We start from the raw sequence: 26,064 nt of genomic DNA, 5'->3' as shown, positions 1-26,064 counted from the left end.
ATAAACTTTCTAAGGGAAGTGTGTCCCGTCTCCCCTCTAGTGTCCCTTTTTTTTCCTCATCTAGAGCTTTCCCCGGTCGGCTTCCACCTTCTCAGCTTTCAAAGTATTAACCAAATTTCAGGGGTAACGGGACATTTGGCCATTGCGTTTCACCAAGGGCGCCTTGCCGAAGTCAGCCTGCACATGGTTCTAATACGTGAACTTTCCCTCGTCCCTTTCAGGTTTGCAAGGAGGAAGCTCTGGCATGCACATAAGCAAATCTCTAGTTGCTAAAGTAATTGCATTACATCTTTGTAAACATTCAGGTCTTACCGGTCATTCTGGTCTACAAATCCGAATAATGTGCTGAAATCTGTTTTGCTAAGTGAGCCTTGCAACTAAGCACCAGAGATTTGACAGCTTAAAAAGCTTTGCTTTATTTTATTATTTTAAAAAATCTGTCCTATTAACCAGAGTAAGAGGACGAGAACTCAGATTGCTTAGTGCATGTTCCAGACATTCATCCAGTAAACACTTGTTGAGTCTCACAGACAGCCAAGACGCAGGGCCAACTGGTGGCTGCCCAGGGGTTGTTACACATCCAGCAGACTCTGCTCTCCAGAGGAGGAATGCCCAGGTTTGATTGAGGTTTCAGGTGTTTTTCAGAGACCAACTGGGCCTGGGTTGGCCCTTCTCAGTTTCTCTGGTTTGCAATATACATAGAAGTTTGTTGTTTCGCCCAATTACACTGTTGTTGTTCAGTCACTAAGTGATGTCAAACTCTTTGTGACCCCATGGACTGCAGCACGCCAGGCTTCCCTGTCCTTCACCATCTGCTGGAATTTGCTCAAACTCATGTCCATTGAGTCAGTGATGCCATCCAAGCATCTTGTCTGTCTTTCCCTCCCCTCCTGCCTTCAATCTTTACCAGCATCAGGGTCTTTTCTAAAGAGTTGACTGTTCGAATCAGGTGGCCTAAGTATTGGAGCTTCAGCATCTGTCCTTCCAGTGAATATTCAAGATTGATTTCCTATAGGATTGACTGGTTTGATCTCCTTGCTGTCCAAGGAACTCTCAAGAATCTGCTCGAGCACCACAGTTTGAAAGCATCAATTGCATAAAAATACTTTCTTCACTAATATGCCTTTGAGTAAGTGTTCTCAGGGAAGCTTGAGCAATTTCCTAGAATTGAGGACTTCTTGATAAAAGGCTTGGAAATACCCATCCTCAAAGATCAAGGTTGAAAAGCAGGTCTCCAGAACATCCTGTCTGCACATCTATCACATACTATCATGACTAGAGGTGGTTTCTCTCTCCTTCCCTTCCAGAGCAGTGTAGAAGCTGAGGTCAGGATGTACAGTCAGTCATGAATGATTCTGAGACTTGGTACAAAATTTTTAGTTATATTGTTCTGTTTCCACGTTAAAAGGGTAGGACACTGGACTGAGTCCCTTCAGACTCATCTGTTCCTCTCTCCCACTCCCTTGGGTCTTCCTGATGGTGAGCAGGGTCTCACTGCACAATATTTCAGCAGAGGGAAGCTGAAAAGTTAGATGGAGCTGGTAGAATAGAAAAGAGACAAACAAGGGGAGATAAGAGTGGGGGGCTGGCATTTAATGACTGCAATGTGATGGGCACTTTCCTATGTTATATCTTTTACCTGTATCCATCCGTTCATCTATCTGTGTGTTATATGTAATATAGATTATTATACAATGTATGTGATATATGTTATAATATCTCTTATAATGTGGGTCCTATTTTTGTCATTTTACAAAAGAACTTGAGACTGGGAGACAATACATAATTTCCCCAAAGTCACTCTACCAGGCCTTGTTGGAGCCAGAATTTGAATCTGTGTCTTTTATCTCTCTGAATCCCAGGCTGAGGAAGCCACACCACGAAATGCCTCTGAAAGCAAAGTCAGCCCTCAGAGGACAGGACTTGCAAAGTCACCCACCTCTTCATCTTCATGCTCTTCCTCCAGTTAGACTAAAGGGCGCGTTCTGGGTTGCTGTTTCCAGATGATGCCTCAGTCGTCAGTGTGGACTGCTGCACTCTGGGGCTTTTTATGTAGAATATTTGCAGTGTGTTTGGGCACTTGTGCTGTGTGTGTGTTAGTCACTCAGCCATGTCCGACTCTGCAACCCCATGGCCTGTAGCCCGCCAGGCTCCTCTGTGCGTGGGGGTTCTCCAGGCAAGAATATCGGAGACGGTTGCCATGCCCTCCTCCAGGGGATCTTCCCAACCCAGGGATCAACCCAGGTCTCCCTCACTGCAGGTGGATTCTTTACCAGCTGAGCTACCAGGGAAGCCCAGGAGGCACATTTCAGATGCTCAGAAGGTTTGCTTGTATGTGTTGCTTGCTTTCCCAGCTACACTGGGTAAGAGAGGCAGGCCGGAACTTCTGCCCAGCCCTGAGCTCCAGGGTCTGGACGGCAGCTTTTCTATCGTCTGTACCCCCTGCTGCAGTGCAGGGGAGCCAAGCGCTGAACCAGGGCTACCGGATGTGACCTTATTGGGGTTTGGTTCAGCAAAGACTCGGGTTCACTTTTCTTCATCCCTGTCTCCCACTGATGGGCCACCTCCTGTCTTTCTAGAAGGCAGGCTGGGGTAGGACATTAGGTGTTGATCTCCTAACTGTAAGGACACAGCTGCCCAGAGCTGCTTCCCCGAGGAGGGCTGTGTCTATTGAAGAGACAGGTTGGACTTGCCAGGTGCTGTGGTGACGCGTTGGGGTTGTCCCTGGTCCCTTCCCCTCTGTGTTCTCCACCATGGTTGATGTAGCCCCCGTGGTGCACGCTGGAGACCTGGGAGGCATCCTGGCCTTCCCTTTCTCCATAGCTAATCACCTCATCTTCCTGTTTTTCCCTCTGGACTCCTTTTGGAATCCATTCCCCCAACCGCTACCACTGCCTGTGCCTCCGGTCCTTCCCTTGTCTGCTCACAGCAGCTAACTTGTCTTCCTGCCTCAAACCCACCCTCCACACAGCTGCAGTCAGTTGCCCACATGGCTCCTCCGTTCTCTGTGCTAAGTCACTAAGTCCTATCTGATTCTTTTTCGACCCCATGAACTATAGCCTGTCAGGCGCCTCTGTCCTTGGAATTCTCCAGGCAAGAGTACTGGAGTGGGTTGCCATTTCCTTCTCCAGGGCATCTTCCTGACCCAGGGATCAAATCCATGTCTCCCACTTGGCAGGTGGATTCTTTACCACTGAGCCACCTTTATCCATTTATCCATCAGTGGACATTGAATTTTTTCACATCTTGGCCATGCTACAGTGAACACAGGAGCACATGTATCTCTTCATGGCACTGATGTCATCTCCTTTAGGAATATATCCTGAAGAAGGATTCCTGGATCACGTGGTGGTTCCATTTTTAATATTTGGAAAACATCCGTATCATTTTCCATAGTGGCTGCACCATTTTGCATTCTCACCAACAGTGCACAAGGGTTCCATTTCCTCCACATCCTAACACTTGTTAACTTTCATTATTTTTTTGTTGTTAATAATGACCATCCTAACAGGTATCAATGTAATAACTCATTGCCTGTCACTGCTTCTGATACCAGCTCCTTCCTGTCTTCTCTGTGTCTGTCTCTCAAACCAAAAGTCAATAAGGAAAAGCAGAACCTTAAATCAGGTCTAAGAAATATGCAAGAAGTTAGAAGGCTGCAGTGAATTATGACAGTAAAGTTACATAAAAGCAGAAAGAGGTAACAACTGATTGTTATCTGGAATTCTTTTCAGCAGGCATCCATTTGTGTAAGGACACTGATACTGTCCAAGGGCAAAGGAGGAGATGGAACATCCCTTAATTAGCACAATTATTGCAGTCAAGTCTCGGGACCGCTCAGTGGAAGCTCTAACCCTATCACACCATTTCATTTTCCAAGAATAACTGTGCCTTGCTGGACCAGCCATGGTTGGCTGTGGGTGATTTTCACTTTCATTTATGTTAACAGCCTTCTTCATGGAAAACTTCCTCCATGAGACTTGTCCACAAAACGGTAGTGGCGTTTTAGGTAACCCAATGCATTCTCTCTACAAACAGAGGCCAGGTTGCTCCCAGCACCTGGCCTTGCTCACTGGGTTCTTCTGGAACGTCAGTCAGTGGCACCGAGCTTTGCTGATTTCCCACCTTCCAGGAGGGTGGTGTGCAGGAGGGAGGAGTCGGGATGAGTGAGGACTCCGATGGTGTCCTGGGCTGTGCTGCAGTGGGTGCTCCTGCATCCTTCCTTCATCCTTGTCTCTCTTTCAGAGCCCAGCCAGAGGGCTCAGCAGCCAGCGGTGAAACCCCCTCTCCAAGAGCATGTTTGTTCATCCAGACATTGACCCAGGAATTGCCATAGGTAGACCCTGAGCTGAGCACTAGAAATCCAAGAAGAAAGAAAAACACGAGACATGGTCCTGCCTTGAGGAGGGTGTGGAGATCAGGACAGTGTGCCGTAAGGAAGGGTCACAGAGCAGGGCACCCACACTGCCTGGCAGCAGAGGGCTGGGTCTTCCTAGTAACACCCTAGCTGGGATGTGCCATTTGGAAAGGGCCAGGGGAGGGTAGCCCAGGTAGAGTGCAGACCTTCATTTCGGTCCAGAAATAAAAAGTACTCTGTGGACTGCAAACCAGCCCTAAGCATCTTAGCAGCTAGACCCAGTATCTGGGAAATGGGGAGGTTGGGTCCAGTGGCTGGGCTCTGTTTGCAGTTGAAGGGGCCAGTGGGCAAAGGAAAGGGCCTGCAGAGAGAATTCAAAGTCAAAACTGAAACCTAAGGTTCAGTTCTCAAGCCTCCTTCCCTTTAGTGAACAAGCAAGACAGTTAAGAACAGACCCGGAATCAGACAGACAGGGCTCATGTCCCGACTTCGCTGCAAGTTAGCTTCTCTGCCTTTAAAATGAAAATTATACAAGGGACTGTATACAGGGCTCTGGTGTGAAGGGACCGCAAGGAACAGCACCGTGACCTTGAGACTGACGGCAGCTGAGCCGTAATTGCCCTGACCCTCAGTGATCAGGGAGGAGGAAGCAGTTACCCCGCCCAAGGGAGAGTGTGGCAGAGCCCCTCCCTGGGAGCAGCACTGCCCTGGGCTCAGCGCTGTAACCAGCCTGAGTCTCAGTGGAAGGGGCCAGGGCATCGCCCTGCCCTCCTCCCGCATCTCCCCTGGGGTCCCCGCTGGCTGACCCCCCAGCAGATGTCAGAGAATTCAGCCCTCAGCAACCCTCCATACAGGCCAGCCTCCCGGGGACGGAGCGGAGTGGAGGGTGGCTCTGCAGGTCCAGGCAGGCTGTCAGAGATGCTCCCCTCCTGGGGGAGTGAGGTTTAAGTGAGAGAATAGAGCAAAGCGCATGGTGGGACTTTTGACCCCGAATAAGTGTTCAGCTGAGGCTACACTAGAACCCAGTGTACGTCTGTTTAAGTGTGCCAGAGGAGATGAGACGACAGACGGAGTAGGTAGAGGGAAGACGGAAGGGGTAAGCATGCTCCCTGGATGGCCCTCCAAGGCTGGAATGGACGTGAGTGAGGAGCTGGTGGAGCCGGGTTGCTGGCACTGGGGGGACCGTCTGTCGTGGGCAAGTTCAGACGTTATCCTGAACCACGGGCTTCTTGTTCTAGAACAATTGGGAATAGCTTTATCGTCTTTGAGAACCTGTCAATTTGTAGGTTATTTAGCTGGTTTGATATGTAAAATGTGAACACAGAGATGAAAACGAAGCCTGCAAATGGGCAGGCCCAGGACTGTGGAAGTCAGCATCCTGTATATGGAGATAGAAACATCTCACAGTTGTCATTTCTGCTAATTAAACCTGCCACACAAACCACTCATGAAATAGCCTCGCCTGGGAGCCCTGTGAAATTTCTAGGTCTGAGGAAGATTTTACAACCTCTCCTTGCCCTTCCATTCTGTTTCCATCCCTGTTTTAAAACCTTCTTTCTTAATTTTAATTTAGTCCTCAAGCTCCATCCGTTTCCTTTCTTTCCATTCTCAGTGAAAGTGAAAGTCACTCAGTTGTGTCCGACTCTTTGCGACCCCATGGACTATTTTAGTCCATGGAATTCTCTAGACCGGAATACTGGAGTGGGTAACCTTTCCCTTCTCCAGGGGATCTTGCCAACCCAGGAGTCGAACCCAGGTCTCCCACATTGCAGGCGGATTCTTTACCAGCTGAGCCACCAGAGAAGCCCAAGAATACTGGAGTAGGTAGCCTATCCCTTCTGCATCGGATCTTCGACCCAGGAATCAAACTGGGGTCTCCTGCATTTCAGGTGGATTCTTTACCAACTGAGCTATCAGAGAAGCCCTCCATCCTCAGTACCAAAACACAAAAAGTATTTTGTGTTTCCCCTCCCCAAGAGAGCTAAAACCAGAAGAAATCAAATTACTTTAAGAAGATTGGCACATGAAGAATAAATCTTCCTTGAAATTTTCTTAAAGATTTTTTTCCCTTGAAAGCCGAACTGTAAAATAAAACACACTCTGTTGTTAACAAACAGAAGCCTCACGTATCTACAATTTCGCTGTTTTCCAAGATGAACTAACATTTCGCTCTGTCTGCTTTTCCTAATATGCACATTTCATTTACCCTAAATCCTCATTATGGGAAACATTTCTGCGTCTGTCTCTCAGCCCCAGGCTTTCCTGGGAAGTGAAATATGGGCTTCGTGGTTTCAGAAGCACTGGCTCTCACTCATTTCGCCAAAAGCAGCAAATCTTTAAAAATGAAATTTTCCAGGCTCTTAGCCCCTAAACCAACCCTGTAGGGAGAGATGGTTTTGAATCTTATCGGCCCACAGAATGTCTCACAGCATTTAAAAGTGTCGTCAGCCCTTCCCCTATACAGCAGAGGCAGCGAGGCTGTGCAGAGTGCAGGAGCGGCTGAAAAAATGTACTGAAAGCTGTGCTTTGGCCCTTTATTAAATTTCTTACTTGCCGACAGCCTCAGTCCCTCAAAGGCCTGGAGCCTGTTGATGCCTGTTCCCTTGTTCTCATTAAACTGGTCTCTGGGCTGTAGCTGTGCTTTGAACAACACTGGGCTGTGTGGGAAGATTCCGGGCTCGTCTAGGGGCAGGACTCTCTCACGGTGGCTGCTGCCACCCTGGGGGTTGTCTCAGGCCCAGAATCAAGTTCTGTGCCATCCAGCTTTCTGCCCAGCCTTCTGGAATCCAGCCTTGCCCTCTGCTCTGTCCATCACAGTCACAGTGTAAATCTCATCCCTTTCTGATGTCCAGTCCCAACCAGGGCCTGCCCCTGTCTTCCCCGTCCCTCCCTCCCCCACCCAGGCCTCAAGCATGGACCAGATCTTTCCCTTGGTCTCCCAGCCAGTCAAGGGCTTCACAGGTGGCTCTAGCAGTAAAGAACCCACCTGCCAATGCAGGAGATGCTGGAGACAAGGGTTCAATCCCTGGGTCAGGAAGATCTCCTGGAGGAGGCCAGTGGCAACCGACTCCAGTATTCTTGTCTGGAAAATCCCATGGACAGGGGAGCCTGGTGGGCTATATTCCATGGGGTCACAAAGAGTCTAATGTGACCGCAAAGAGTCTAACATGACTGAAGCAACTTAGAATGCACGCACGCACAGCCAGCCAAACAAATTGGGAGAAGGCAGCACAGAGCCGCAGCATCTTAAAGCCAAAAAAATGTTAGGAATTTTCCAGTCTGGCCTCTTTGTGTTTAGATGAGGACATCTTGGTCCAGAAAAATGTATCACTGGCCTATTAGTGGTGAAGGTCACGTCAGAGCTGGTAGCAGACCTGGGCGGGAGAACCCACAGTTTCATGGCACGAGTTGCTTTATGGGTATTTAATAAAAATTCCCTATTGTGACTGTCAGTATCTCTAGAACTAGAAGTTTTCTCTACCAACATCCTAAATAATTTTTTTTTTGGACTGCCTGCCCCTCATAACTTGTGGAATCTCAGTTCCCCGATCAGGAATGGAACCCAGGCCCACTATAGTGAAAGCTCCAAGTCCTAACCACTGGACCTAGATTATCTTTGAAAATTCAATTTTAAGGGTTTATTGGGGAAAAGGTTATGGTATTATAACTTATGTCAGCTTCTGCTTATTACATGTTAATGGGAGAAACTGTAACCTTTCAGATACCCAGGTTGGATGTGGTAGGGTGAAACTGTGCGTTTTGGGGCCGCTTATGGCAACTTGGTTACTCAGGTTTGTAAAAATTTCCCTATTTTGCTCTGATTAAATAAAGTGAACCTGGAAGGGTTCTAAAATGTATTTGTTTTCATTTTAGTCCCTAAGTCATGTCCGGCTCTTTTGCAGTCCCATGGACCGTAGCCCGCCAGGCTCTTCTGTCCATGAGATTTCCAGGCAAGAATACTGGAATCCCTTAGAGGAAGGTTGCCATACCCTCCTCTAAGGGACGTTTCCAACCCAGGAATCTAACCTGCATCTCCTGCAGTGAAGGCAGATTCTTTATTGCTGAGTCACCAGGGAAGCTCTCTATAGAGTACACTGAACATATCTTCTGTTTGTTTCCTTAACCTGTCTTCTACTGGGGATGATATCACGGGGAGTAAGATCAGAAACGTTTAAGATGAATTCAGTGTACATGTTCACCCTCTGTCACCACCTGGGTTAACTCTTTTTGCTGCCTGTGAACTTCTGTGCCACGTGAACCCATGGGAGGTTCGGATTCTTGGCTGAGATTGTGTGTGCAGCACACTCAGGGCAGGTTTCTCCACTCGAGCGAAGACAGCTCTTCCTCCAGCCGGACGTCGAGCCACCACGTGGAGCTGGTTCCACAGCCGGTTCAGATCCTTACGCCTTCTTGTCTTCCAGGCTCTGCGGCTACCCTCCTTTCTATGACGAAAACGACTCCAAGCTCTTTGAGCAGATCCTCAAGGCGGAATATGAGTTCGACTCCCCCTACTGGGATGACATCTCCGACTCGGGTAGGTCTCATGGCTCGGGGACCCCTACACCCAGACCACCTCCGTCTCTGACAGGCCCTGGGGGCTCAGAATGGTCCTGAGCTAACACTTTGAATTGAGTTGTGAGCAAGGAGAGGCTTAGGCCATGTGCCCCAGCCGGGCTGGGCCGGGGACTCACTCCTGCCCTGCTCGGCCACACGCTGCTCTGGGTGCTCTGGAGTGAGACCGTGTTTGCTGTTGGTTTACTCGCTCAGTCGTGTCCGACTCTTTGCGACCCCATGGACCACAGCATGCCAGGCTTCCCTGTCCTTCACCACCTTCCAAAGTTTACTCAGACTCATAAACTCCAGGAGACAGTGTTAGCTCATGTTTATTGAGGGCTTACTGTGTGCTAAGAACCGTGAGCTCCAGATGTGTGCTAGCTCACCCAGTCCTTGGGACAGGACAACCTGTCAGGTGGGGAGTCCTTTTAGCCCCATTTGACAGATGAGGAGACTGAGACCCCAGAAGGTGAAATAACCTGACTGAAGCCACGCAGGTAGTAAGTGACAGAGCTGGGGTTTGAACCCATACCTTCAAGCCAGAGCCCGAACCTCAGCTACTATGCCACAGGAAACATTGCCGGGGAAGTTCACCATTTCCCCCTCAGGGAGAACAATCAAACCCAAGGCCCACAGGAGCAGATCAAACGTCTCTAACTTCACCTTCCTCCCTAACAGAGGAGGATGGTGACACTACTCCCCCACTCTGGCAGGTGGTATAAGGATCAAATGAAATAATGAACCACCTATCCAAATATCACACATTTGCATTGTTTCCTCCTAACTGGAAATGCCTTGCTTTCTTCCTCAGTCTTCTAAAACCTGGGATGGGACTGTGGTCCTCCAAGGCTTTCAGGAAAGGGCCGCATGGGGACTAGTTTACTTCTGAGCTGGGAAGGGCACAGCTGTCCCCCAGAAGTCCAGTCCTGTGGGCAGTGAGCTGCTGGGCCCCCGAGGTGACAGATTTCCCCCCGGCACATGTCCCCCAGTTCTGGGACCCAGCCCCTCCCCCACCCCCACGCGCTCAGCGTCCTGCTCAGGCCACACCCACCCCTGGGCCTCCAAGCAGTTCCTCCTCCACCAGGGCACACCTCCTGCCTCAGCATTTCCTGCTCACTGTTTGTCGTCACCCTCGGGGGCTGCAGGGGGCGCTTCTGGCGGGCTGTGTGTCCGCAACCCCAGGGCTGACCCAAGCCCTGGGGAGCCTAGTGGGTGCTTGGGCGATTTCGTTGAATCCGTGATGTCTTAACATGGAGAAGACATCAACGAAACAGCTCCCTGAGGCAGCGGTGAGCTGAGTGAGGGGCACCTGGTGACAAGGATTGTTCATCTCTTCCCTGGACCACAGGTACCACTCGCTGCCTGCCGGCAGGAAGGGACTCCGAGCCAGGAGGCGGGTCCCAGGCCAGGCTCAGCTGCCTCCTCGTTCACTGCGTCACCACTCAGAACCTCAGATCTCAGCTTCTCTTTTCCCCGAACGCTGGTGCTGCCTGCCTTTTGTCCCAGCTCCCTAGTGGCTGTGGAAGGCTGGTCTCGTATTTGTCGTGGTACCCTTGATACTCCCAAAGACCCACTGGTATCTTATTGTCACATCTCAGGCCACACACTGATTCCTCTCCATGCACCTTCTTTTTGAACAGCAAAAGACTTCATTCGGAACCTGATGGAGAAAGATCCGAATAAAAGATACACATGCGAGCAGGCAGCTCGGCACCCATGGTAAGAACGTCACCCACTCGAGGGGCCAGTCGGCTGGGTCTCCACTGTGAAAACCACGGGTGAGGCTTGGCGTCCCGTGGGGCCAGCGCTTTCTTCCTTTCCCCACCCAACCTTGGAGGACACGGTCTCTGAAGGCACTAATGACAGATGCACAAGAAATAGCTGTAGCTTTTTCACTTTATGTGAAATATTTTAGGCTCATTTTTATTGAAGGTAATCCCCCAAGGAGGCTTTAAGAGCGGAGTTTTATTCCTTGAGCTTATTACTCAGCCAGTAAGTAGATTGAGGTTATATGTTCTTTTTCTTTTAAGATGCTTTTCAAGTTAGTGTTTCGTCGTCTCCAGTGGGATGAATTGATAGTTTATGACATCCTGGACTACATTTCCTGTGGTGCCCTGAAGGTGAAGTCGCTCAGTCGTGTCCGACTCTCTGCGACCCCGTGGACTGTAGCCTACCAGGCTTCTCCGTCCATGGGATTCTCCAGGCAAGAGTACTGGAGTGGTTTACCGTTTCCTTCTCCAGGGGACCTTCCCAACCCAGGGGTCGAACCCGGGTCTCCCGCATTGGAGGCAGACACTTTAACCTCTGAGCCACGAGGGAAGCCTGAAGCCACCTTCTGTGCCACTTACTAGGGTTGAACCTGGTGACTTTGGGTTTATACTTCTCTGAGCCTTAATTTTCTCATCTTTCAAGTGAGGATGACGGTACCTAGTTTTGGGGGTCAATGTAAGAAGCAGTGTCTGAGATCACGTGCACACATAGAGGGTTTAGCCCATCTGGCACGTAGCAAATGCGTCATTAAGCTCTCTTATTAAAGCATCATGAGCCTCCTTTTTTAGACAAAGGCCAGGAGTAGTAAAACAGCCGGTACAATATGCGGACTGTCGATGTTGGCAGAGGGCCAAGGCAGGGCTGAGAATCCAGCAGGACTTCACAGAGATGCCCGCCTTGTGCTCTGAAAAGCCTGTCATCAGGCCACCTAGGGTGGGGCAGGGATTCCAGGCTGCATGAGCCTCCTGGGCCAGGCCTGGGGGCTTACACTGTACACCCATCCATGAAGCTGCAGCGTTTAGTGAGAGTGGACGGGGAGCACTGAAAGATGAGACTGTAAAGGAGAGACCCAGCAGGTTCTGGCGTGAGCTTCAGCTGGGCCCGGTGGACCCCAGTCCTGGACTCGGGCTGTGCTGTGTGAGCCAGCTCTTTAAACTTTGGGCCTCGCCTATGGCTCTGAGATGGGAAATAACAGTGGTATATATCCTAGAGGGATTTTCAAGGGAGCAAATGAGATAATCCATGTGAAGAAGAGTACCTAATAATCTCCAATCTATTGGAATTCTTCTGCTTTTGGGCAGTGGGGACCCCAGACAGGTTTTAAGCTGAGTGATCAAATTTGCATTTTCAAAACCTCAGCCTGGCAGCAGGATTGGGGACTAGGAATGGGAGGTGCCAGGAGGGGCTGAGCAGTCACGTGGAGAGGGCTGGCCCCAGGAGGGTGGAGGTGGTCTGCCCAGTGTCCCGGGAATGCAGGGAGGGGGCGGAGACAGGCCAGGGGTGGGGAAGCTACGGGTCCTGCGCTGACCCGTGAAGCGGTGAGGTTATTCCAGATTGTCCAGTTCAAGGGGCTGGGAGGATGCTGTGCTGTGGGAACAGGGGGGCTGGAGTAAAAGAGAATGAGGGTGCTGTGTCATCTTGATGCAGATCTGTTCTGGTGGGTGCTTTGCAGAATGAGTCTGGAGCTCAGGAAAGATGTCAAGTCTGAGATGACTTCAGGGTCATCAGCCTGGGTCACATTGAGATGTACTGGCATGTGAGCTGCACAAATAAATGCCTCCTTACTTCAGAGATAGGGTTTTTTCCCCCATGTTTTATAATTCTTACTGTGCATTTCAGAATTCCCAGAAAGTCAAGTGTCAGAAAATGGTAAAGACAGATGGTTTGACTCAAGCATTCCAGAAACACCTGCATTTACAATATACCTGTTTCTCATATGTAACACTGCCCAGGCAACTTGAAAACACGGATTCAGCTGAGAGCTTGCAGGATGTGAGACGTGGCTTTACCAGCATCCCTGTTCTGGAGACCGTGGTCCCAGTACACAGATGACACCCAGAGAGCATCATCTCGCACTCTGCACTTGCTCTTCCCACTGAGCCAAGGCCTGTTGGCTTGGCTAGGGCAGGGCCTCCCCTTAGCCTCAAAACAGACCCCTCCAGGCAGGACAGGGTTCCTTTCCAAGCTGTCCTTGCAGAGGGCAGTCAGCCCATCTCAGCATATGTTCCCCAGCCCCGCACGGGAGGCCTCGCCTTCCTCTAAGTGATGGATAGTTGGGAGCCAACCAAGTGCTGGCTGATGGCTAAAGAGCAGACAACGGCAGGATGGGAATCCAGTCCCAGTGACAGGGAAGCACCTTGATGAGGTTTGTTTACTTCTTTGGATTGTTCTGAGCCTCTGCCTCCAGTTTCAGTGACAAGCAAACTACAGTGATGATCCTGAGGGTCAGCAGGTGACCTCAGGTGATCCCAGGTGACACTCAGCCAGTCCCCAGGGCAACAGCAGTTTTCCCTCCTGGGGGGACATTGTTGTGTTGGCCCAGCCAGGGGGCATCTGAATCGCTGTCCTCAGTGTTCATGGAGACCCCTCCCTTCCCCGGGGCTTCAGGCAGCTGAGCTGCGGCAACTGCAGGAACTGGGAAGGATCCCAGGGGTCTGGGAGACACACTAGGCATCACCAAGCCTGTCTTGAGCAAGTGGTTACAAGAACGCACAATCAGAGCTATGTAGGTACTAATAGAACAGACTGTTGTTATTTTTTGGTTGGTTGGTCGTGTCTGACTCCTTTGAAACCCCGTGGACTATAGCCTGCCAGGCTCCTCTGTCCATGGGATTTCTCAGGCAAGAATGCTGGAAAGTCAAAGTGAAGTTGCGTCCGACTCTTTGCGACCCCATAGAGAGTGTAGCCTGCCAGACTCCTCTGTCCATGGGATTTTCCAGGCAAGAATACTGTAGTGGGTTGCCATTTCCTTCTCCAGATCTTTCCAACCCAGGGACTGAACCCAGGTCTCTCACATTGTAGGCAGACAATCTGAGCTTTACCATCTGAGCCACCAGGGAAATCCCAAGAATCCTGGAGCGGGTTGCATTTCCTTCTCCAGGGGATCTTCCCAACCCAGGGATTGAACCTGTGTGTCCTGCACTGGCAGGTGGATTCTTTATCATTGAACCACCTGGGAAGCCCAGAATAGGCTGTATACAAGATATCAAAGCACCAAAAGGCAAGGAGAGGAGTTTGATGATCTGTGTGTGGTGAGAAAGAGCCAGGCAGACCTGACACAGCATGATTGATGTGAATGCCATCTCCCTTGTTAGTCTAGAGGCAGACACTGGGAAGCGAGAGAGAGTCGGAGACCCGGATGAAATAGAGGTGCCTGTAGCTTTACCTGTGTGTACAGAATCATCAGGAAATTCTTCTGTATCTGAGGTGTTGTTCAGTTCCTAGGACAATCGAGGTGACATCCCAGGTCCCTTCTAGTTCTCAGGTTCTGTGCCTCTGGTTTTGCCAGTGAACGAGGCTGAAGCTGGGAGCGCTGAGCATCCCACGTTATCCTGGGGAACTTCCTGGCTGCTGGGAATGATGCTTGTTTGAGGAAGGTGGTCATGAGCTGTCATGAGCCGAGATGGCTGGCTTCACCTCCAAGCCGGATGTTTAACAAGGGCCTCTGGGCCACTGTCTGTCCTGCTGGGTCCTTCGCCAGTGGCAGCATGCCTGGGCACTTTGGGAAGTGAGCACAGGACTTTACTAGAACAACTGAAGATTTGCGTTTTCTGTCCCTCTCAGCTGGGCTCACCCACAAGGAAGGGCGTCTCCCTGACACCCCTGCCCAGCCTGTTTGGTTTGGAGAGGACTCTGCCTTGCAGCAGTGCTCAGTCCAAGGAGTTCCATCTTTCTGGCCACTTCTGCCCCCAGGTTTCCAAGAAAGAGTTGGCCACCGACACGTAGAATTGGTATTCTTTTCTGAGGATGTAGCTGTTACAAGAGGCGCAGGAGGAAGCACATGAGCCCTCCAGGAGAAGAGGCTTCATGACACATCTGCTTCCTCGGGTTTGTTCATTCAGATATTGCCCTTCACTGACGTGTGTCTGGGGAAAGGGGGCTATTGACAGTTGTTGGAAATGGAAACCTAGGGCCTCCCTGGTGGCTCAAATGGTAAAAAAAAAAAAAAAAAAAAAAAAAAAATCCACCTGCAATGCAGGAGGGTAAAAAAAAAAAAAAAGGCAAATGGTAAAAAAAAAAAAAAAGGCAAATGGTAAAAAAAAAAAAAAAGGCAAATGGTAAAAAAAAAAAAAAAGGCAAATGGTAAAAAAAAAAAAAAAGGCAAATGGTAAAAAAAAAAAAAAAGGCAAATGGTAAAAAAAAAAAAAAAAAAGTGGAAAAGGAAATGGAAACCTTGCTGGCTTAGGTTCATTTCTGAGTGTCATCTGAGATGTGTATTTTCAGCCCTGCTGGGAAAACCAGAGGAGTCTACTGAGGGGGCCTTGCACTGAGCTGGGATATGAGACTGTATTCTAACTTAGACCCAGCCTGACACAGACTTCCTTTCCAGAGCGCACCAGCCATGTTTTCAGTTCTAATGGGAGGAGCTGGTGGTGGGAATGTGTTTCATACAGCGGCGGTTTCTTCCTTTCATGTCCTGAAGTGAATGGACACAGCAGTCTGTGTCCAGGCTGGCCTGTGTCCCGGGCTATCTGAGTCTGAGACCCGGCCGACTCCCTCACCCACAGGTCACCCTCCATTCAGAAAGGATGGTCAGTGTCCCCGGCATCTGTCTGCCCCTTAACTTTTCCAAAATCCAAGAAATTATTTCTGAAGCATCATTAGTCAGCTTAGAATTGAATAGTTTGGTGCTAAGAGAAAAGGAAGATGGGTGGATTCAAGCCCAGAAAAGACTAAACAGAACAGTTTCCTGTGAGATTGCCAGAGAATGGGGGTGGGGGTCGAATGTCGAGTGAGGCTGGTGTTGAGGGAGAGGAATGGGCTGGAGAGACCCCCAGGCCATCAGTGAGACAGGAGACTGCAGGCCCAGAGAAAAGAGGGAGGCGCAAGAACAGATTGAGGGGTCGGGGGGAGGAGGGAAGTGGGGAAGAAAGAGAGGAGAGGTGTGGCAGAGCAGAGGGAGGAAGTGACAGGATGAGCGGGACTCCGAGGGTAGGAGGCAAAGACCAAGCCTGCCCTTCTTCCCTGGAATAGAAACCCAAGGTCAAGCAGGAACAACATCAAGATTGCCCAGTGATGTCAGGGGCCCAGTGGGATCTGGGGGGCGTGGTCCTTGCAGTTCTGAGGACTTCTCAAGGAAATGCAGGAGAAGGTGTGCCAGTCAGGGCTGAGCTGAGACTGGGTCCCTGTCACCACGTACAGAGCAGATAAGGGGCCCCAAGGGCGGGAGCAAGAGTGGAACGTGGCGGAACTTAGCCTAGCTGGGATAGAGTCAGAATGGAGTGCTGGGCCTGGGATGGTGAGTGGTCCGTGGACCAGAGGCTCTGGTGATGCCAGGGAGAGGGGCCGGTGGGAGGAAGCTGGGAGGTCAGACCAGCTGGCGGACCTGCTTGCCATCTCAGCGGTGAGGCCTGGCAGGTAGAAAGCTGGGGGAAAGGGAGGGGAGCTGAGCTCAGGTTGTGTGGTCCGTGTGGACTCTGAAGCTGTAGGAATGGCGGTGACAAAGGGGGAAGGGGAAGCCAGGCCGAGCGGTCTACCATGGAGGTGCTGCCCAAGCCTGGAGGGGTGCAGAGAGGAGGTGGGTCGGGGCTCGGAGCGCGGTGGTTGTGGACTGTGAACATTCCAACCAGAGCCGTGGGGGTACAGGCCCCCCTCTTAGCAAACCTGCAAAGGGGACAGGACACGGCTTTGCCAAGAAAGCATGGGACCCCGTGTCAGAGCCCACACCCGCCCGCCACCCCACCGCCTACAAAACCCTTCTGAAGAAGCATCTTTGCGTTGGTTTCAGGATCGCTGGTGACACAGCCCTCAGCAAAAACATCCACGAGTCGGTCAGCGCCCAGATCCGGAAGAACTTCGCCAAAAGCAAGTGGAGAGTAAGTCCTTATTTCCTCTATCCCCAGTGAACTTGACCACTCAGACCTGCCCTATGGGTGGAGGGCTTCTTCTTTCTAAAGGTTGTTCTCACCCAGGAGGTCTGATGAAAATTCCCAGAACCTCACCCAAATAATGGTGCTGATTTTAAGTAGTAAAGATTAAGACTTGAAGAGAGAGCATCGTGGTGTGAGAAGGATAAAGTCTATGATTTAATGTCTTCCTTCTGAGACCCAGAAACAGCAATATTGCCAGCACTTCCTCATTTGCAGTTTCCTAAGAAATCTCTGTTGTCTTTCTTCACTTTGCTGGAACTTTGAGGAATTGACTCATATTAAAAAGTGATATAAAAATGGAAAAGGGAAACAGGAAATCTCAATTGAACTTATCACTACATTCCAGTAAAAATGTGATGGACTGAAACTATTAGCCTGTGTCTTCATAAGCATGGGTAATTAAGAGCTGGCTATTTTTCCATGAGAGCCAACAAGTAGACACTATGCAGATAATAATTCCATTGAACTACTTTATTCACAGGAAATGCTGTAATTTAGGACAAAAACACCAATAATCAGAAATGAAAACTCTTAAAAATAAGATGTTAAGGTACTGCGTTATTACAATATGCTTTTTATTCTAGAAGTCACTTCGGAATTATGGAGAGAATTGGTTTACATTTATTCTGCAGTTTACATTATTATGTCAGAAGAAAAATATTCTCGTCATCTCCAAAATGTATTTTGATGGGGGGAGAGAGGGTCAAAGGATGAATGTACTTTTAGAAGAAGCGGCAACATAAGTTTCCTTTCTAGAGGTTCATGAGAATGTTTTCAGAAGTTAAACTGCTGAGGGTAACAAGAGACATGATAGGAGACAGCCTGAGGCTTTTCTAATTAGCTGAAATATTTTGTCTGCTTTTCTTCTTTCTGAAATATCAGCAAGCGTTTAACGCCACGGCCGTCGTGAGACATATGAGAAAACTACATCTTGGCAGCAGCCTGGACAGTTCAAATGCAAGTGTTTCGAGCAGCCTCAGTCTGGCCAGCCAAAAAGATTGTGCGTATGTAGCAAAAACAGAGCTTTCCAACTGGTGTTTGAGGCAGATCTGGTAGGGAGAAAAGGGGACTCTGGTTTGCTGAGTACCTACTGTGTGTCAGGCTTCCCTGGTAATTCAGATGGTAAAAAAACCTGCCTGCAATGTAGGAGACCCTGGTTCGATCCCTGGGTCGGGAAGATCCCCCGGGGAAAGCAATGGCTACCCACTCCAGTATTCTTGCCTGGAGAATGCCATGGACAGACCATGGGGTGGACACGACTAAGCCACTAACACTTTCACAGTAAGTGTGTCAGGCACTGTTAATACTCAGTTCATTAACACTCCCAACAACTCTAGCACACTGTTTTTCAAAATAGTTTAAAATTTTAATTATTTAATATCTATGTAACCCTAAGTCCTAGTATTTCCATGTCGAGATGAGACATCAGTGGCTCAAGTCCCACCCGCCATGTGTGAAAGGAAGCCGACACTTCTGGTGCATCTCCTTATGATCTGACTTGCTTCTCGTTGGGCGTCACCCTTAGGGACCGATGACAGAGACTCATGACAGCCTGGGTCTCACTGACTTTTAAAACGTATTATTGGATGACCATTTGAGCTAATTTATTTGAAGTGTGTTGGCTTTGCGATCAGAGTAAAGATATTAGGTTGGCCAAAAAGTTGGTTCAGGTTTTTCCATAATATGTTACAGAACAGCTGAACCAGATTTTTGGCCAACCCATACTAATGTTTCCTTGTCCTCCATCTTTGTGTGGAACAATACATCGCCGAGGACACGTGCACAGCCTCCTTATTTTTCTCTCCCAGTCCCCACTCTACATGTTCACCTTACTCGCTGGGCTTTTCCACGGGCTCATCTGCCCCGCTTGTTGTTGTGTAGTCGCTAAGCCGTGTCCAACTCTTTGGTGACCCCGTAGACTGTAGTCTGCCAGGTTCTTCTGCCCATGGGATTTCCCAGGCAGGAATACTGGTATGGGTTACCATTTCCTTCTCCAAGGGATCTTCCCGACTCAGGTGTGTCCTGAACGGGCAGGTGGATTCTTTCCCTTTGAGCCACCAGGGAACCTCTCATCTGCCCTGAAGAATTTCCTTCATTGAAACCCTTCAGCTTGGTCTCACCCTGGGCATGACGCTTCCTTCCTGTTTGCCTCAAAAAACAGTTCCCTTCATCTTTAAATAATCCTTGAATCTCATTTCTGAACGTCCAGCCCTAAAGTCCTCCCAGGATACCTCCACTGAGCATTTCCTGACACAATTGCACACTGCTTTGGGCCCAATTTACATTTCAGTGCAAATCCTTTCCACCTTCTGGTCAAAGGAAACCCCACAACCTATTGTTTATTTGAAGATTCAGACAGTGGCTCTGACAGCACAGCCATCATGGTCATTTACTTTACGGCGTCCGTGTGTTTGTGCTCATGAGTTCATGGTGGCAAGGGTGGGTGGTACACTGTCACAGCTAAGATCATTCCACAACAGGACATTTCTGATGCCAGCATCTGCCTGGGGAGGTGCAGCATGTCAGGAATTGTTCTAGACTGGGGGGCTGCCGATTCATGCAGGACTAAGTCAGTGTACCCTGGGTCACAGATGCTTCTTAGCCAAAAGTCCAGAGCACACACCAAGCTGGGGTCATTCTTTATTCGCTCTTAAAGCCACTGCTTTCCCAGCACTGTTGTAAGAAATAAACAGTTCTTATGAAGACAGTACATATTCACTGGGCTTCCCAGGCAGTGCTTGTGGCAAAGAACCCACCTGCCAATGCAGGAGACATAAAAGATGTGGGTTCAGTCCCTGGGTGGGGAAGATCCCCTGGAGGAGGGCATGGAAACCCACTCCAGTATTCTTGCCCACAGAATCCCATGGACAGAGGAGCCTGGCAGGCTACAGTCCATAGGTCGCAAAGAGTCGGGCATGACTGAAGCAGCTTAGCATGCACACACACACACACATGTGTTTAATACCTAGCCTGATGCCTAGTATGTAGTAAATGCTCAGTAAACGGAAGCCATCCTGTTATGGCAGCTAAACCATGATGTATCCAAATACAACACAGTTATCACTGCTATGTGGAAGCAAGGAGGGAAGACGAGTCCCTAAGACGACTTGGGATCCTTGCAGATGTTTTCCTGTGGGTAGGTAAAAGTTTAGAAGCAAGGGCCTCAAAGTTTTTTCCCCCCACCCCAACAAACCCTTGCAGTGGGAAGAGGGAGTGAGTACGTTCTTCTAAAGCTTTGAACTTCTGTGTCCGCTGACCCCTGCAGGTCTGACATCCTCCACGCTCTGTAGTTTCGTGTCCTCTGCGTCCGGGGTCTCAGGAGTGGGAGCAGATCGGAGACCGAGGCCCACCACTGTGACGACAGTGCACTCTGGAAGCAAGTGACTGGCCCCGGAGGTGGGGCCCGGGGGGCCGGGCCAGGGAAGGGGGCCCCCGGGGGCCACCAGCGCCACCAGCCACTCCAGAGCGATCCCACCTTGCATGGTGCGCCTCCCTGCACAGGACTGGAAGACAGCAGTTTTTTTATGGCCATATTTTATACTGCAATTCTGAAGTGTTCATTTCTCACAAACTGTACTGACTCAAGGGAGCTGACTTAATAGGATCTGGTGCTGTACATATGAATCTCGCAAAGCTCTAACAGAACGGACTTTCTCAGTTCCTCTCCCCAAGCCCTGTCCTTCCCGCTCTTCTCAGTAGAGGTAACCGTCTATGTTGTATTTTTTCATTCATGACAAAAAAAAAGGTTTCAACTGGATTATTTAAGTATTGGTAAATATTGTGCATTAGGGTTTGTTTGTTTTTTCCTTTTAAGAAATGTGTCCTTTCAAGCTATACTTCTTCCATGACCTGTATCTTTTGCTTGTCGGTAGTAGAATTTTATGTTAACCTTTAAGAGATTTTTTTTTTTCCTTCAAAGGGAATTTAAAAGTATTTTTTGAAATTCTAATAGAGGATTGATCGAGAATCTGTCTCCAAGGTGAAGAGTGCACTTTACTTCAATTCCTTCCCCTTGTCTCCCTTTGTTCCTTGGAGGGGCAGTTCTCTGAGAAGATAACTCACCTCTTCTGCAGGCCTGTTTTCTCCCTGGGAGTTGGGGAGCCCGTGGGAGGGCACCTGCAGAAAACCTTGCCTGGCAGCTCCTCCAGCGAAGCCCTCTCCAACTGGAGACCCTGGGGCCTCTGGCCGTCGGTGGTCAGAAATGAAGACGCCTACTCCCCCAAGATGAAAGGCTAGACTTGTGATGAAGGAGATGACCCCTCTCCCCCAGCAAAAATTTCAGAGCCTCCCGCACAGAAAGAGCACGATGCCATTTTATTTGGAGCAAATTTCTCACACAGCTCTCCTTTCTCACGAGAAGGGTGGCATGTGAAAGCCCAGCTATGCAGTTTTAAAATTGATCTCTCTGTTTTTTAAAAATGCATTTCTAATCTTACAACTGCGAATAGCCTCCAGCTCACACCGGTTGTTTCTGCGAGTGTTTATGCTGTTCTTAGAGGGTGAGGATCCGGAGAGGGGAAGAGAGGGCAATGACCTTGGAAAAGACCCCTTTGATGTGAGGTGGTGAGGAGAGGTAAGACCTGCCCAGCCAGTGGGACACTGCAGTGACAACCAGAGACCACCCCAGCCAGGCCCAGCTGGCATGCAAAGCCATCCCTCTGACGAAGGGAATCCCCAAACCAAAGATCTGAGATCGTGGGGTCACCAGTGGTCCCAGGTTTCCCAGGACTGAAGGATTTCCCAGGATATAGGACTTTCAAACCAGCAGTGTCCCAGGAAAACTGGGCCACGTTGTTCACCCACGTGGTGGATGGATGTGCAGGATAGAGCGAGCACAGTGTGAAACCCAGGACAAAGCGCTTCTCCACGAGAGTTCCAAGATGCTGTCATGAAGAGGCGAGCAGGTGGTGCCAGATGCAAAAGCCCTCCCTCAGCCCTCGTGCCCACACGATGCCCTGAGTCTGCATCCGCACAGTCGGCCTCAAGCCGCAGTGGGTCCCTGCATGTCTTCTTGATGGTCCCATGACTTCCCTTCTCCTCGTGCTCTTCTCCCGCAGATAGTCAGACTCAGTGGATCCTGTTGGTCAGGCTGTCTTTGTCACTTCTACACCTTTGCCTGGGTGTAGGCCAAATATTCAGTGATGGCCCCCTCAGCGCGCACGCACGCGCGCACACACACACACACACACACACATACACAGTGTTATGAGGCTTAACAGCTGCATTCTGCCTCCTTCAGGACAGCAGTGCAGCTGTGTGTAAGAGCTGCTGGAAAGACAGGCATCTGGTCCACCCCATGTCCACCACATCATAGACACTCAGCCCCTTGACAGGAATCCCACTTGACATCTGCCACACGTGTATCCAGAGTGGAAATCAAGCTGTTACTCTTCAAAATTTGTAACAAACCTGGAAATGTCTATAAAATGACAGAAGACTCAGTTAAGAAGCAAGTATTGCCTCATTTGGAGGACAATAGCATGAATATTATAAACAGAATCAGAAAACTGAGGCATGTCTCCCAGGAAGTTAGTAGAATGTTGCTTACTAACAAGTGTAATGGAAGATCCAAGTTTCTACAGTATAAGAGGAGAAGTACTTAGATGTTATGGAGGAAGGGTGATAATTTGCCTGAATCTGATACTTAGAATGTGTGCCCAAATAGTTACCAGCTCCTTGAACTGTGCACTACACAGTCACTTGCACTTGGAAAGCAGCATCTGGAGCCAGATTTATGGGTGGCGAATTATTTTCTGGAGCTGAAATATGGGATGCATGTTCTATGCAATTAGTTTGAAAATATGTCCTACCTGAAAAGTGCAGAAGAGCTGAAAGACGGGCAGGTTGCAGGTGTCTCTTTGTGATTTGGGGTCAGCTCTTGGCCATGGTTGGCCACATCAGGTCTCAGTACCAAACTGCAAGAAGATAGTGACTGTTTCAGCCTAAAAGTAGAGTTTTGTTGAACTTGACATCAGGTGAATCTCTGCTGTCTGGATGCCACCAGACTCAGGTTTTTTCCCCATTGTTTTAGGAAGAGGAGAAAATAAGCCCCACATGGAAAAGCTTCTCTGCTCAGAGAGGATTAGCAGTTAAAAAACAGAGGTTCTCTTTCAACCGTGTTATTTACACTTGATTACAACACGGGAAGAGAACTCGGAATATGCCTTTTGGTACACCTGCCAAGTGGAGTGGCCAAGCCCTAGGACCCTCACTGATGTCAGATTATACCAACAGAAGCTGAGCTTTTCATAGGGGCACCCGGCTTACCCATCCCCTCAAGGCCAGTGCCTGTGGCTAGGCTAAGGATGGACCATGGACTTCATCACAGGCTTCCTTCCAACACCCCCCACTCCCACCAATTTGGTCTCTTCACCTCCTCAGAGCAAGTGGGTTATTTTTCTTATTTGAAAGAGTGTCTTCGAATGGTCTTGCTCTTAGCTGCCTTCCTGTCTCTCCTTCACTTCCCTGAGCTTCATCTCATCCATGAGGCCATCAGGGAGGCTAGTGTTTTCTGAAACAGCGTGCACCCAAGTGTGGCCCTGACAGACTTTTGAGCAAGTCCCAGCTCTTCAGCTGGCTCTGAGTGTAGCGTCCAGGGAACTGGGCAGTTGGACTTAGAGCTGACCAGACAAGTCTCTGGCACTCAGGGAGCATGAGCTGGTGAAAGGCATGTGACACCTGTGCCCCCGGCTCAGCCTACTTACAGCACTAATCTCATCCTGTTCATTGGTCTCCCGTGGTGTCCAGATTATGATTATGAAGAGATTATGAATGGAAGAGGAAGACCCCCTCCTTTAGAATGAAGGCCAAAAACACTAGGGACAAAGGGACAGAATGCAAGTGACCCCTCCTTGCAAAGAAAGGGGTTGACCCTTTCTTTGCAGGAGTGATAGCTTGATGAATTCCCTGGGGTTTGATGTGTTGTGAGAAAAGACTGTATCCCAGTGCAGATAACTCCGTATGTTAAGGCTTTGGCCACCATGGCCCCCTCACCCACCCAGGACCTGGGTTGTGTTGATTCTTCACCTTGGAGAAGCCACCCTGGAACCATTGCTTCAGGTTTGAGAGTGGGAGAAGGAGGGTTATGGCCTCTGTGTTTCGCCTACAACACTTTTGACTTCCCAACTTTCTATGGTCTCCACAAGCTCCCTTCTGGGCTTCCTCTGGTTGTGAAAACGGACAGCAAGGCCCAGTAGAGGGCAGTTCCTCCCATTTCCCTAAGCAGAAATAAGATGTGCTCTTTCCCAGGGTCTCACTATCAGTCCTGGCAAATGGAATGAAGGTCCTCTGAATCAACTGATGCACGAAACCTTTGCATGTTCTTCTGAAACAATACTGCTTCCCGTTCTGTCCACTTACACTCTGCAGAGTTGGCCTTTTCCTTAAACACATTCCAGACCAAACACTGTTCAGTTTGTTTAAAAAAAAAAAAGTATATACCAGTTTGTAACCCACCACTCTTTGTGAGGGACAGGGGGCTGGTCCTAGGTTGGGGCTGCAAGTTGGCCACAGAGTGTTCCAGTTGGTTTTCAGAATTGAAAAAGTTGAGATAGGAAGGGTGAATTGGGCAGATTTCTAAAAGGGGAGCTTAATTCACAGAGATGCCAAGAAAACCAACCTGCCAGTGAGATTACTTGACACTTCTACATTGTCCAGAAGGCAGGGAGGAGAAAGAGGAAGGCAGGAGGCCCAAGCCCCCTTCAGCCCTGACCTTCAGTGTGGTCCCAGTGCATTGAACCCAGTGTGTGATCTGCAGCCCAGCACAGGCACAGGAGCCCAGCCCCACTGTGAAGTCGGCCCTGCATGCTGGCCGCGACCTGGCCCACCTCCTGCTCTGGGCCAGATGCAACGGGCAGGAGCACCAGTCTCTCCCGCCTTCCCTGCCACTTGTAGCAGGAGCAGCCACGCTTGTGGCTCCGGGGCCTCTGCTTCTGCAAACGCAAAGGCTGTTCATTTGGCAGCCAACCCTGCAGCATGTGGCTGCCAGGTCTGGTTTCGTGGACAAAGTGTGGAATGGCTTCTTGGTGTCTGTAACTCTCTCTACACCAAAGGGACTGACTACTGCATTTCCCCCTTTGTACTAATGCCGCTTCTGCATTCGCCATATCCATTTTTAACCTTTTGGTCTCCAGGGAACTTCTCATATGATGATTGTGTCTTCTGATGATTTACCAACTTCTTTTACTTCGAGGTGATTTTATTTTCTTATGGACAGGAAAAAAGAAAACGAAAGGAGTGTTGAGGCTTTCGTCATAGAGATAAGATATCACCAGGAACTCAAAAGCCCCAAACACTGGATAAATTACTTCTCAAAGAAAAACCCGAATCTGGACAGACTGAGGTTCCTGGGCCCTCGTGGTAACCTTGCACTTGAGGGAGGAGGTGCTGGGGCAGCGCTGGCAGCCAGGCTCTTGACATGTTATAAAGCAAAAACGTGGTGGTAGTGACAAAAATGCTACAGCCTTGCCGCAGCATCTTTGTTTTGCAAGACAGGCAGCAAGTTCCAGAGAACATTTATCTTAGCCCCACATTCAGGTTGAAAGATATTTATACAAAAGGTACATTCTGTCCAGAATAAAATTTGGAACAATTTCTAAATTGGCTCTGGTCACTGCAATAATGTCATAGTCCTTCTTGCAGCTCTCCCAACAGTGAGCATGTTTTCCAAAAGCTTATGACATTGAACCCAGGAATGTCCCTGTGTCTATTATTACTAGGCTTGTAATTGGTTCAATTTTTCCATAAAAACATGCTTGTCCAAAAGAAGGGAAACTGTGCATTTATTCCATGCATGTAATAAACTCTGCAAGAAGTTTACTCCGCATAGGTTTGCGGCACTGCAAAATTGTTAACGGGCCTGTGTAGCAAATGACTCTCTGCCTTGACAATCATGTACACATATCAAGATTTCTATCATACTGATGATGAGATTGATGACTTCTTGTTTTCCTCCAATAAAGACAATTAATCACCTTCAGATGTGTGTCGTTCGTTTCCTCCGTAAGAAGCCAGACTGGAGTGTTTCAACAGCTCTCTCTTTCCTCCTCTTTGTAAAGTTTGGATTTGAAGGAAGGAGGTGAATTGAGCCCCTGGTAATTCATAACGTCCCCTAAATACTTTATGGGCTTCCCTGATTTCAGGAGAAGGCAATGGCATCCCACTCCAGTACCCTCACCTGGAAAATCCCATGGACGGAGGAGCCTGGAAGGCTGCAGTCCATGGGGGCTAAGAGTTGGACACGACCGAGCAACTTCACTTTCACTTTTCACTTTCATGCATTGGAGAAGGAAATGG

General features: G+C 49.3%; 1 protein-coding gene across 2 annotated transcripts in view; it reads left to right on the top strand.

Moving 5' to 3' along the window:
* Positions 1 to 25,747, top strand: part of CAMK1D (calcium/calmodulin-dependent protein kinase ID) — a 236,986-nt gene extending 211,239 nt beyond the window's left edge. The window contains exons 7-11 of one of the 2 annotated variants that reach the window (XM_010854088.1): positions 8,779 to 8,891; positions 10,552 to 10,630; positions 16,629 to 16,716; positions 17,653 to 17,770; positions 20,036 to 25,747. In XM_010854088.1, coding sequence (XP_010852390.1) covers positions 8,779 to 8,891; positions 10,552 to 10,630; positions 16,629 to 16,716; positions 17,653 to 17,770; positions 20,036 to 20,154 — 517 coding nt within the window. In that variant the 3' untranslated portion in view covers positions 20,155 to 25,747. Of the gene's footprint in view, positions 1 to 8,778; positions 8,892 to 10,551; positions 10,631 to 16,628; positions 16,717 to 17,652; positions 17,775 to 20,035 lie in introns of both variants that reach the window. The other variant, XM_010854089.1, reaches the window with a different exon arrangement.
* Positions 25,748 to 26,064: the final 317 nt, after the last annotated feature.

The sequence above is a fragment of the Bison bison genome, unplaced genomic scaffold, assembly GCF_000754665.1.
Source record: "Bison bison bison isolate TAMUID 2011002044 unplaced genomic scaffold, Bison_UMD1.0 scf7180017864337, whole genome shotgun sequence".
Classification (NCBI taxonomy): Eukaryota; Metazoa; Chordata; class Mammalia; order Artiodactyla; family Bovidae; genus Bison; species Bison bison.
The sequence above is the reverse complement of the archived record's forward strand: the minus strand, read 5'-3'. Positions and strand labels throughout refer to the sequence as shown.